This window comes from Pristiophorus japonicus, chromosome 11 (assembly GCF_044704955.1).
Source record: "Pristiophorus japonicus isolate sPriJap1 chromosome 11, sPriJap1.hap1, whole genome shotgun sequence".
Taxonomy (NCBI): Eukaryota; Metazoa; Chordata; class Chondrichthyes; family Pristiophoridae; genus Pristiophorus; species Pristiophorus japonicus.
Window position 1 is genome coordinate 25347614 of NC_091987.1, and position 12889 is coordinate 25360502.

General features: G+C 56.4%; 1 protein-coding gene across 1 annotated transcript in view; it reads left to right on the top strand.

Annotated features, from left to right (window-relative positions):
• The window catches only part of LOC139275700 (NACHT, LRR and PYD domains-containing protein 12-like), a 190018-nt gene that overhangs the window by 150293 nt on the left and 26836 nt on the right, over positions 1-12889 (top strand). The window contains exon 10 of the mRNA XM_070892876.1: positions 2924-3091. Coding sequence (XP_070748977.1) covers positions 2924-3091 — 168 coding nt within the window. The remainder of the gene's footprint in view (positions 1-2923; positions 3092-12889) is intronic.

The window sequence follows — 12889 nt, forward strand, 5'->3', positions numbered from 1 at the left end:
GGATATTGATCGTGTTGACCCGCTGTACCTCTGCGTCCCGTGCACTGTTCCAACCGTCTTCTGGTCCGCTTTCCGACCCTTCCGATTCGTATACCAGCCGAGCTGCTGTTTTTCTGCACCTGCGAGCCAGATGCCCTGTGTAGTTGCAGTTTCTGCAAACGGCATGCTGAAATCGACACACCCTGGTTGAGTGCCTTCCCCCCACATCTCCAACACAAACCGTTTCTATTGTTTCCGAAGGATGAGCTGTGTCTGGCTGATCTCTCTTGAGCTTCTCTCAATCTGTTGTTGATTGCTCGCATTGTGGGTTGATGAGGTGTGATCGGCCGTTCATGTGGCCCTTGATTTTGATGGCTTCTGGCGCCTCTGTCTGCTGTTGAAGGCCTGCTCTCCTGTCTTTGTCTGTGTGTGGGGGTAGCGGTTTGTTTCACAATGTGAACCCCTTGTTCCGATGCCTCGTTGGTTGTCGTACCCGAAGTATAGATCAGCCTCGTTTCTTCTTCGCCTGCCAAGAACATCTGTGCGACCAGTGCTGCTGCTTCGAGAGTCAAGTTCTTAGTCTCTATAAGCTTTCGGAATATGCCTGCGTGGCCTATTCCTTCAATTAAAAAGTCTCTCAGTACTTCTCTCCTTCGGTCGTTGGGGAACTCACATAAACTAGCCAGCCTCCGAAGTTCCACCACGAAGTCGGGTATGCTTTGGCCCACACAGCATCTGTAGTTGTAGAACCTGTGTCTGGCCATGTGTAGGCTGCTCGCTGGCTTCAGGTGGTCTCTCACCAGTGTGCTCAACTCCTCAAACGACTTGCTTGCTGGTTTCTCGGGTGCCAGCAGGTCTTTCATTAAAGCGTATGTTTTCGAGCCACAGCTGGTCAAGAGATGGGCTCTTCTCTTGTCTGCCTTATCATCGCCCAGCCAGTCTTTGGTCACAAAGCTTTGCTGGAGTCTTTCTATAAAGTCATCCCAATTGTCTCCAGCATTGCATCTGAGCTGTTGCTAGCCATTCTGTGGATTCTGTGATCCCATAACTCGTCGCCACTGTTGAGTCCTGACTCCAATGTACTGACTTACACGAGACACATGCTGAAGTCAAGGTCACTCAGGACCTGCACCTTTAATTCCAGCTCTCCAGTGCTGCACTTGCCTGAGACCTCCCTTTATATACCTCAGTGGGACAGGTATGGAGTGTCTCCTGCAAGTGCACCCCTGGTGGTAAGGTATGCTTATTGTTACAGGTCATATCCAGTTACAGTCATGTATAGCATGGTAAGATACAGTTATATGCAGTAATGTGAGATACATGACAGGTTCCCATCCCCCTGCCAGGTTTGTTTAACGACTTCCCAACAGCACTAGCAAACCCTAGGACATTGGTTCCGGTCCTGCCCAGGTGCAGACCGTCCGATTTGTACTGGTCCCATCTCCCCCAGAACCGGTTCCAATGTCCCAGGAATTTGAATGTCTCCCTCTTGCACCACCCCTCAAGCCACGTATTCATCTGGGCTATCCTCCGATTCCTACTCTGACTAGCATGTGGCACTGGTAGCAATCCTGAGATTACTACTTTTGAGGTCCTACTTTTTAATTTAGCTCCTAGCTCCTTAAATTTGTCTCGTAGGACTCATCCCTTTTTTTACCGATATCGTTGATACCTATATGCACCACGACAACTGGTTGTTCACCCTCCCTTTTCAGAATGTCCTGCACCCGCTCCGATACATCCTTGACCCTTGCACCAGGGAGGCAATATACCATCCTGGAGTCTCGGTTGTGGCCGCAGAAACGTCTATCTATTCCCCTTACAATCGAATCCCCTATTACTGTAGCTCTCCCACTCTTTTTCCTGCCCTCCTGTGCAGCAGAGCCACCCACGGTGCCATGAAGTTGGCTGCTGCTGCCCTCCCCTGATGAGTCAGGAAAGATCTGATTGCACTGGCGAGGGTGCAGAGGACATTTACAAGAATGTTGCCTGGACTGGAGAATTTTAGCTATGGGGAAAAATTGGAGATGCTAGGTCTGTTTTCTTTGGAACAGAGGTGGCTAATGAGGAGACCTGAGTGAGGTGTATAAAATTATGAGGGGCCTGGATAGAGTGGATAGGAAGGACCTATTTCCCTTGGCAGAGGGGTCAACAACCAGGGGCCATAGATTTAAAGTAATTGCGGGGAGGTTTAGAGGGGATTTGAGGGGAAATTTCTTCATCCAGAGGGTGGTGGGGGTCTGGAACTCACGGCCTGAAAGGGTGGTAGAGGCAGAAGCCCTCACCACATTTAAAAATACTTGGATGTGTACTTGAAGTGAAGTGGGATTCGGCTGGATAGCTCTTGGTCGGCCGGTGTGGACACGATGGGCCGAAATGGCCTCCTTCCGTGCTGTAAATTTCAATGATTCTCTCGCTCTGCCTTCGCCCACCCTGGTGCACTCCTCTCTCTCACCCCTTCACCCAGCTCTGGTTCACTCCCTCTCTCCCGCCGCTCTCCCCCACCCCTTCACTCAGTCCTGATTCACTCCTTTTCTCCTTCCTCTCCCCCACCCCTTCACCCAGCTCTGGTTCACTCACTCTCTCCCGCCGCTCTCCCCCACCCCTTCACTCAGTCCTGATTCACTCCTTTTCTCCCTCCTCTCCCCCACCCCTTCACCCAGCTCTGGTTCACTCACTCTCTCCCGCCGCTCTCCCCCACCCCTTCACTCAGTCCTGATTCACTCCCTTTCTCCCTCCTCTCTCTCACCCCTTCACCCAGCTCTGGATCACTCCCTCTCTCCCGCCGCTCTCCCCCACCCCTTCACTCAGTCCTGATTCACTCCTTTTCTCCCTCCTCTCTCTCACCCCTTCACCCAGCTCTGGTTCACTCCCTCTCTCCCGCCGCTCTCCCCCACCCCTTCACTCAGTCCTGATTCACTCCCTTTCTCCCTCCGATCCACAGGCTTGGATTTAACAGCTTGACGGATGGTATTTGCCAAGAGCTGGTCACTGCTCTCTGCGTGAACCGGACCATACAGCGCCTGTCTCTCGCCGGGAACTATCTCACCGATAAATCCGTTCCCACGATGTTGAATCTCATACTGCACTGTAATCGAATGCAGAGGATTTGGTGAGTCTGGAGGTGGAAGAAAATGTTACAGAACACATTGTGTAACTTCTCAGCTTATTCTGACATAAGAGACTTGTTTGTGACCACAACAAACCACGATGGGTACAGATACATTGTTTATAATCACAACAGATTTTATTAAGTACTTTACATCCAGTGCACAGAAGTAATACTTAACAAGGGGATAGTCGACAGCCTGTGCCTCAAAACCTCAGCCCACCAAGTGTCTGTAGCATGCTCTCTTGCTGTGTTCTGTTGACTGTACCTCTCCAATCTTTCCCTGTGTTTGTGTTGCCTTCAGGGTTCAGTAGCTGCTCCTCTGATACTGTGTCTCCCTTTCAAACACTGGTGAAGCCTGCAGCTTCCTGGCCATCCATCACATCCATTACACTACACTAGTTATTAATTCAAGCATTCGCTGACCTGCAACAGCTTATCTCGCAGAAGGAGCCACTCTGAGAACACCTACACAGACAATTATACATAACTTTCACAGCTCGTTACCTAGCCTGGTCTTGCAACTTTAGCGATAAGGAATGATATATGTTGCAGATCCTTTATCTAATTCTGTAACGAATTAATGTTCTGTCCTTGAGCTGGATTCGAACATAATAGAGCAGTGTAAACTAATGTAGTACATTTCTTGCAGTTAATTTACCATCATGTTTTGCTTCTCGGCCTTGTTCCATGGTTCACTGAGCTTACACACATTGCAGTTATTTTTATCATAAAATATTAAACAAAAGCAATATTACACAATCGAAAACATTATCACAACATGCAGGTAAGTTCTGTCTTACAGGTGTGTGATCACAAAGAGAATAACCCGTGTGAAGGGGCAAAGATATTTGTATTTCTACAGGACCTTTCACAACCTCAGGATTACACCGGATATACGGCCCAGACACAGACCCTTCGGCTCAACCAGTCCATGGGATATACGGCCCAGAAACAGACCATTGGGCCCAACCAGTCCATGGGATATATGGCCCAGAAACAGACCATTGGGCCCAACCAGTCCATGGGATATACGGCCCAGAAACAGACCATTGGGCCCAACCAGTCCATGGGATATATGGCCCAGAAACAGACCATTGGGCCCAACCAGTCCATGGGATATACGGCCCAGAAACAGACCATTGGGCCCAACCAGTCCATGGGATATATGGCCCAGAAACAGACCATTGGGCCCAACCAGTCCATGGGATATACGGCCCAGACACAGACCCTTCGGCTCAACCAGTCCATGGGATATACTGCCCAGACACAGACCATTGGGCCCAACCAGTCCATGGGATATACGGCCCAGAAACAGACCATTGGGCCCAACCAGTCCATGGGATATACGGCCCAGAAACAGATCATTGGGCTCAACCAGTCCATGGGATATACGGCCCAGAAACAGACCATTGGGCCCAACCAGTCCATGGGATATACGGCCCAGAAACAGACCCTTCGGCTCAACCAGTCCATGGGATATACGGCCCAGACACAGACCCTTCGGCTCAACCAGTCCATGGGATATACTGCCCAGACACAGACCATTGGGCCCAACCAGTCCATGGGCTATACGGCCCAGACACAGGCCATTGGGCCCAACTAGTCCATGGGATATACTGCCCAGACACAGGCCATTGCGCCCAACCAGTCCATGGGATATACGGCCCAGACACAGACCCTTCGGCTCAACCAGTCCATGGGATATACTGCCCAGAAACAGACCCTTCGGCCCAACCAGTCCATGGGATATACTGCCCAGACACAGACCATTGGGCCCAACCAGTCCATGGGATATACGTCCCAGACACAGATCCTTCGGCCCAACCAGTCCATGGGATATACGGCCCAGACACAGACCCTTCGGGTCAACCAGTCCATGGGATATACTGCCCAGACACAGACCATTGGGCCCAACCAGTCCATGGGATATACTGCCCAGACACAGACCATTGGGCCCAACCAGTCCATGGGATATACGGCCCAGACACAGACCATTGGGCCCAACCAATCCATGGGATATACGGCCCAGACACAGACCCTTCGGCCCAACCAGTCCATGGAATATACGGCCCAGACACAGACCATTGGGCCCAACCAGTCCATGGGATATACGGCCCAGACACAGACCATTGGGCCCAATCAGTCCATGGGATATACTGCCCAGACACAGACCATTGGGCCAAATCAGTTCATGGGATATACGGCCCAGACACAGACCCTTCGGCCCAACCAGTCCATGGAATATACGGCCCAGACACAGACCATTGGGCCCAACCAGTCCATGGGATATACTGCCCAGACACAGACAATTGGGCCCAACCAGTCCATGGGATATACTGCCCAGACATAGACCATTGGGCTCAACCAGTCCATGGGATATACGGCCCAGACAGAGATCTTTCGGCCCCACCAGTCCATGGGATATACTGCCCAGACACAGACCCTTCGGCTCAACCAGTCCATGGGATATACGGCCCAGAAACAGACCCTTCGGCCCAACCAGTCCATGGGATATACTGCCCAGACACAGACCCTTCGGCCCAACCAGTCCATGGGATATACGGCCCAGAAACAGACCATTGGGCCCAACCAGTCCATGGGATATACGGCCCAGAAACAGACCCTTCGGCCCAACCAGTCCATGGGATATACGGCCCAGACACAGACCCTTCGGCCCAACCAGTCCATGGGATATACTGCCCAGACACAGACCCTTCGGCCCAACCAGTCCATGGGATATACTGCCCAGACACAGACCCTTCGGCCCAACCAGTCCATGGGATATACTGCCCAGACACAGACCCTTCGGCCCAACCAGTCCATGGGATATACGGCCCAGACACAGACCATTGGGCCCAACCAGTCCATGGGATATACTGCCCAGACACAGGCCATTGGGCTCAACCAGTCCATGGGATATACGGCCCAGACACAGACCATTGGGCCCAACCAATCCATGGGATATACTGCCCAGACACAGGCCATTCGGCCCAACCAGTCCATGGGATATACTGCCCAGACACAGACCATTGGGCCCAACCAATCCATGGGATATACGGCCCAGACACAGACCCTTCGGCCCAACCAGTCCATGGGATATACGGCCCAGACACAGACCATTGAGCCCAACCAGTCCATGGGATATACTGCCCAGACACAGGCCATTGGGCCCAACCAGTCCATGGGATATACTGCCCAGACACAGACCATTGGGCCCAACCAGTCCATGGGATATACTGCCCAGACACAGACCCTTCGGCTCAACCAGTCCATGGGATATACGGCCCAGACACAGGCCATTGGTCCCAACCAGTCCATGGGATATACGGCCCAGAAACAGACCCTTCGGCCCAACCAGTCCATGGGATATACGGCCCAGAAACAGACCCTTCGGCTCAACCAGTCCATGGGACATACGGCCCAGTAACAGGCCATTGCGCCCAACCAATCCATGGGATATAAGGCACAGAAACAGATCATTCGACCCAACCAGTCCATGCCGGCGTTTATGCTCTATCAGCGTAACCCTCTATTCCCTTCTCCCCCATATGCTTGTCTAGACTCCCCTTAAATACATCGATACTATTCGCCTCAACCCCTCCCTGTGGCAGCGAGTTCCACATTCTCACCACTCTCCTGAATTACCTATTGGATTTCTCGGTGACTATCTTATATTGATGGCCTCTAGTTATGCTCTTCCCCACAAGTGGAAACATTCTCTCTCTATCCACTCTATCAAAACCTTTCATCATTTTAAAGACCTCTATTAGGTCACCCCTCAGCCTTAGTCTTTCAAGGGAAAAGAGACCCAGCCTGTCCATCCTTTCCTGATATGTATATCCTCACATTTCTGGTATCATCCTTGTAAATCTTCTCTGCACCCTCTCCAGTGCCTCGATATCCTGTTTATAATATGGCGACCAGAACTGTACGCAGTGTGGTCTAACCAAGGTTCGATACAGGTTTACTAGAACTTCCCTACTTTTCAATTTTATCCCTCCAGAAATAAACCCGAGTTCTTGGTTTGCTTTTTATGACCTTGCGAACCTGTGTCGCTACAATTAGTGATTTTTCCGAAAGCAAGTCACAGCCAATTAAGTACTTTTTTTGAAGTGTAGTTACTGTTCTAATGAAGGAAACACGGCGAAATATTTGCATACAGCAAGCCCCAACAAACAGCAATGTGAGAAATAACAAGATAGTCTATTTTTTAGTGATGTTGATTGAGGGGTAAATATTAACCCCGAAACACCTGGATAGAACACTCCAGCTCTCCTCTCAAATACTGACAAAGGATCTTTTCTGTCCACCTCAGAGAGCAGTCAAGGGCCTTGGTTTACCATCTCATCCGAACGCGGCTACAGCGCTCCCTCAGTACTGCCCTCCGACAGTGCGGTGCTCCCTCAGTACTGCCCCTCCGACAGTGCGGGGCTCCCTCAGTACTGCCCTCCGACAGTGCGGTGCTCCCTCAGTACTGCCCCTCCGACAGTGCGGTGCTCCCTCAGTACTGCCCCTCCGACAGTACAGCGCTCCCTCAGTACTGTCCCTCCGACAGTGCGGTGCTCCATCAGTACTGCCCCTCCGACAGTACAGCGCTCCCTCAGTACTGCCCCTCCAACAGTGTGGCCCTCCCTCAGTACTGCCCCTCCAACCGTGCAGCAATCCGTCAGTACTGCCCCTCTGACACTGCAGCGCTTTCTCAGTACTGCCCCTCCGACAGTGCGGCACTCCCTCAGTACTGCCCCTCCGACAGTGCGGCGCTCCCTCAGTACTGCCCCTCCGACAGTGCAGCACTCCCTCAGTACTGCCCCTCCGACAGTGCGGCACTCCCTCAATACTGCCCCTCTGACAGTGCAGCGATCCCTCAGTCCCGCCGCTCTGACAGTGCGCCGATCTCTGAGTACTGCCCCTCCGAAAGTGCGGAGATCCCTCAGTACTGCCGCTCCAACAATGCAGTGGTCCCTCAGTACTGCCCCTCCGACAGTGCGGCGCTCCCTCAGTACTGCCCCTCCGACAGTGCGGCGCTCCCTCAGTACTGCCCCTCCGACAGTGCGGCATTCCCTCAGAAGTGTCCCTCCGACAGTGCGGCGCTCCCTCAGTACTGTCCCTCCGACCGTGCGGCGCTCCCTCAGTACTGCCCCTCCGACAGTGCGGCGCTCCCTCAATACTGCCCCTCCGACACTGTGGCCCTCCCTCAGTACAGTCCCTCCGACAGTGCGGCGCTCCCTCAGTACGGCCCCTCCGATAGAGCTGCGCTCCCTCAGTACTGGCTCTCCGACAGTGCGGCGTTCCCCCAGTACTGCCCCTCCGACAGTGCGGCGTTCCCCCAGTACTGCCCCTCCGACAGTGCAGTGCTCCCTCAGTACTGCCCCTCGGACAGTGCAGTGCTCCCTCAGTACTGCCCCTCCGACAGTGCAGTGCTCCCTCAGTACTGCCCCTCCGACAGTGCAGTGCTCCCTCAGTACTGCCCCTCCGACAGTGCGGCGTTCCCCCAGTACTGCCCCTCCGACAGTGCGGCGTTCCCCCAGTACTACCCCTCCGACAGTGCGGCGTTCCCTCAGTACTGCCCCTCCGACAGTGCGGCGCTCCCTTAGTACTGACGTTCCGACAGTGCAGCACTCCCTCAATACTGTCCCTCCGAAAGTGCAGCGCTCTCTCAGCACTGCACCTTCGACAGCGCAGCGATCACTCAGTACCGCTCCTCCGATTATGCAACGCTCCCTCAGAACTGCCCCTCCGACAGTGCAGTGCTCCCTCATTACTGTCCCTCTGACAGTGTGGCACTCCCTCAGTACTGCCCCTCCGACAGCACGGCGATCTCCCAGTACCGGCCCATCGACAGTGCGGCACTCCCGCAGTACAGCCCCTCCGACAGTGCAGTGCTCCCTCAGTCCCGCCCCTCCGACAGTGCGCCGATCTCTGAGTACTGCCCCTCCGAAAGTGCGGAGCTCCCTCAGTACTGCCGCTCCAACAATGCAGTGGTCCCTCAGTACTGCCCCTCCGACAGTGCGGCGCTGCCTCAGTACTGCCCCTCCGACAGTGCAGCACTCCCTCAGTACTGCCCTCTGACAGTTCAGCACTCCCTTGGCACTGCCACTCCAACAGTGCGGCGCTCCCTCGGTATTGCCCCTCCGACAATGCGTCGCTCCCTCCGTACTGCCCCACCGACAGTGCAGCACTCCCTCAGTACTGCCCCTCCGACAGTGTGGAGATCCCTCAGTACTGCCCCTCCGACAGTGCAGCGCTCCCTTAGTACTGACGTTCCGACAGTGCAGCACGAGCTCAATACTGTCCCTCCGAAAGTGCAGCGCTCTCTCAGCACTGCACCTTCGACAGCGCAGCGATCACTCAGTACCGCTCCTCCGATTATGCAACGCTCCCTCAGAACTGCCCCTCCGACAGTGCGGCACTCCCTCAATACTGCCCCTCTGACAGTGCAGCACTCCCTCACTACTGCCCTCTGACAGTTCAGCACTCCCTTGGCACTGCCACTCCAACATTGCGGCGCTCCCTCGATATTGCCCCTCCGACAGTGCGTCGATCCCTCTATACTGCCCCCCCCGACAGTGCGGCGCTCCCTCAGTACTGCCCCTCCGACAGTGCGGCGCTCCCCCAGTACTGCCCCTCCGACAGTGCAGCACTCCCTCACTACTGCCCTCTGACAGTTCAGCACTCCCTTGGCACTGCCACTCCAACATTGCGGCGCTCCCTCGATATTGCCCCTCCGACAGTGCGTCGATCCCTCTATACTGCCCCCCCCGACAGTGCAGCACTCCCTCAGTACTGTCCCTCCGACACTGCGGAGATCCCTCAGTACTGCCACTCCGACAGTGCAGCGCTCCCTCACTACTGCCCCTCCGACAGTGCAGCGACCCCTCAGTATTGCCCCTGCAACAGTGCAGTGCTCCATCGGTATTGCCCCACCGACAGTGCAGCACTCCCTCAGTACTGCCTCTCCGACAGTGCGGCGCTCTCTCAGTACTGCCCCTCCGACAGTGCGGCACTCCCTCAATACTGCCCCTCTGACAGTGCAGCGATCCCTCAGTCCCGCCGCTCTGACAGTGCGCCGATTTCTGAGTACTGCCCCTCCGAAAGTGCGGAGATCCCTCAGTACTGCCGCTCCAACAATGCAGTGGTCCTTCAGTACTGCCCCTCCGACAGTGCGGCGCTCCCTCAGTACTACCCCTCCGACAGTGCGGCGCTCCCTCAGTACTGTCCCTCCGACCGTGCGCCGCTCCCTCAGTACTGTCCCTCCGACCGTGCAGCGCTCTCTCAGTACTGTCCCTCCGACCGTGCGGCGTTCCCTCAGTACTGCCCCTCCGACCGTGCGGCGTTCCCTCAGTACTGCCGCTCCGACCGTGCGGCGCTCTCTCAGTACTGTCCCTCCGACCGTGCGGCGTTCCCTCAGTACTGCCCCTCCGACAGTGCTGCGCTCACTCGGTACTGCCCCTCCGACAGTGCAGCGATCCTCCAGAACCGGCCCTCCGACAGTGTGGCGCTCCCCCAATACTGCCCCTCCGACAGCGCGGCGCTCTCTCAGTACTGCCCCTCTGACAGTGCAGCGATCCCCCAGTACCACCCCTCTGACAGTGCGGCGCTCCCTCAGTACTGCCCCTCCGACAGTGCGGCGATCCCTCTATACTGCCCCCCCCGACAGTGCAGCACTCCCTCAGTACTGTCCCTCCGACACTGCGGAGATCCCTCAGTACTGCCACTCCGACAGTGCAGCGCTCCCTCACTACTGCCCCTCCGACAGTGCAGCGACCCCTCAGTATTGCCCCTGCAACAGTGCAGTGCTCCATCGGTATTGCCCCACCGACAGTGCAGCACTCCCTCAGTACTGCCTCTCCGACAGTGCGGCGCTCTCTCAGTACTGCCCCTCCGACAGTGCGGCACTCCCTCAATACTGCCCCTCTGACAGTGCAGCGATCCCTCAGTCCCGCCGCTCTGACAGTGCGCCGATTTCTGAGTACTGCCCCTCCGAAAGTGCGGAGATCCCTCAGTACTGCCGCTCCAACAATGCAGTGGTCCTTCAGTACTGCCCCTCCGACAGTGCGGCGCTCCCTCAGTACTACCCCTCCGACAGTGCGGCGCTCCCTCAGTACTGTCCCTCCGACCGTGCGCCGCTCCCTCAGTACTGTCCCTCCGACCGTGCAGCGCTCCCTCAGTACTGTCCCTCCGACCGTGCGGCGCTCTCTCAGTACTGTCCCTCCGACCGTGCGGCGTTCCCTCAGTACTGCCCCTCCGACAGTGCTGCGCTCACTCGGTACTGCCCCTCCGACAGTGCAGCGATCCTCCAGAACCGGCCCTCCGACAGTGTGGCGCTCCCCCAATACTGCCCCTCCGACAGCGCGGCGCTCTCTCAGTACTGCCCCTCTGACAGTGCAGCGATCCCCCAGTACCACCCCTCTGACAGTGCGGCGCTCCCTCAGTACTGCCCCTCCGACAGTGCGGCACTCCCTCAATACTGCCCCTCCGACACTGCGGCCCTCCCTCAGTACAGTCCCTCCGACAGTGCGGCGCTCCCTCAGTACTGCCCCTCCGACAGTGCGGCGCTCCCTCAGTACTGCCCCTCCGACAGTGCAGCACTCCCTCAGTACTGCCCTCTTACAATTCAGCACTCCCTTGGCACTGCCACTCCAACAGTGCGGCGCTCCCTCGGTATTGCCCCTCCGACAGTGCGTCGCTCCCTCAGTACTGCCCCTCCGACAGTGCGGAGATCCCTCTAGACTGCCCCCCCCGACAGTGCAGCACTCCCTCAGTACTGCCCCTCCGACAGTGCAGCGCTCCCTCACTACTGCCCCTCCGACAGTGCAGCGACCCCTCAGTATTGCCCATGCAGCAGTGCAGCGCTCCCTCGGTATTGCCCCTCCGACAGTGCATCGCTCCCTCCGTACTGCCCCTCTGACAGTGCAGTGCTCCCTCAGTACTGCCCCTCCGACAGTGCAGTGCTCCCTCAGTACTGCCCCTCCGACAGTGCAGCGCTCCCTCCGTACTGCCCCTGTGACAGTGCAGCGCTCCCTCAGTACTGCCCCTCCGACAGCGCGGCGCTCTCTCAGTACTGCCCCTCTGACAGTGCGGCGCTCCCTCAGTACTGCCCCTCCGACAGTGCAGCGATCCCCCAGAACCGGCCCTCCGACAGTGCGGCGCTCCCTCAGTACCGTGCCTCCGACAGTGCGGCGCTCCCTCAGTACCGTGCCTCCGACAGTGCGGCGCTCCCTCAGTACCGTGCTTCCGATAGTGCGGAGCTCCCTCAGTACTGCTGCTCCAACAATGCAGTGGTCCCTCAGTACTGCCCCTCCAACAGTGCACTGATCCCTCAGTGCTGCCGGACCTCCGACCCTGCGGCACTCCCTCAGTACTGCCCCTCCGACAGTGAAGCGTTCATTCGGTACTGCCCCTCCAACAGGGCAGCGATCCCTCAGTCCTGCCCATCCAACAGTGCAGTGCTGCCTCAATCCTGCGTCTCTGATAGTGTGTCGCTCCCTCAATGCTACCCCTCTGACAGCACGCCGATATCTCAGTACTGCCCCTCCGACAGTGCAGTGCTCCCTCAATACTGCCACTCCAACAGTGCAGCGCTCCCCTAGTACTGTCTCTCCGACAGTGCAGCGATCCCCCAGTACCGGCACACCGACAGAGCGGCACTCCCTCAGTACTGCTCCTCCAACAATGCAGCGCTCCCTCAGTACTACCCCTCCGACAGTGCAGTGCTCCCTCACTACTGCCACTCCGACAGTGTAGTATTACATCAGTACTGCCACTCCGACAGTACGGGGCTCCCTTTGTACTGCCCCT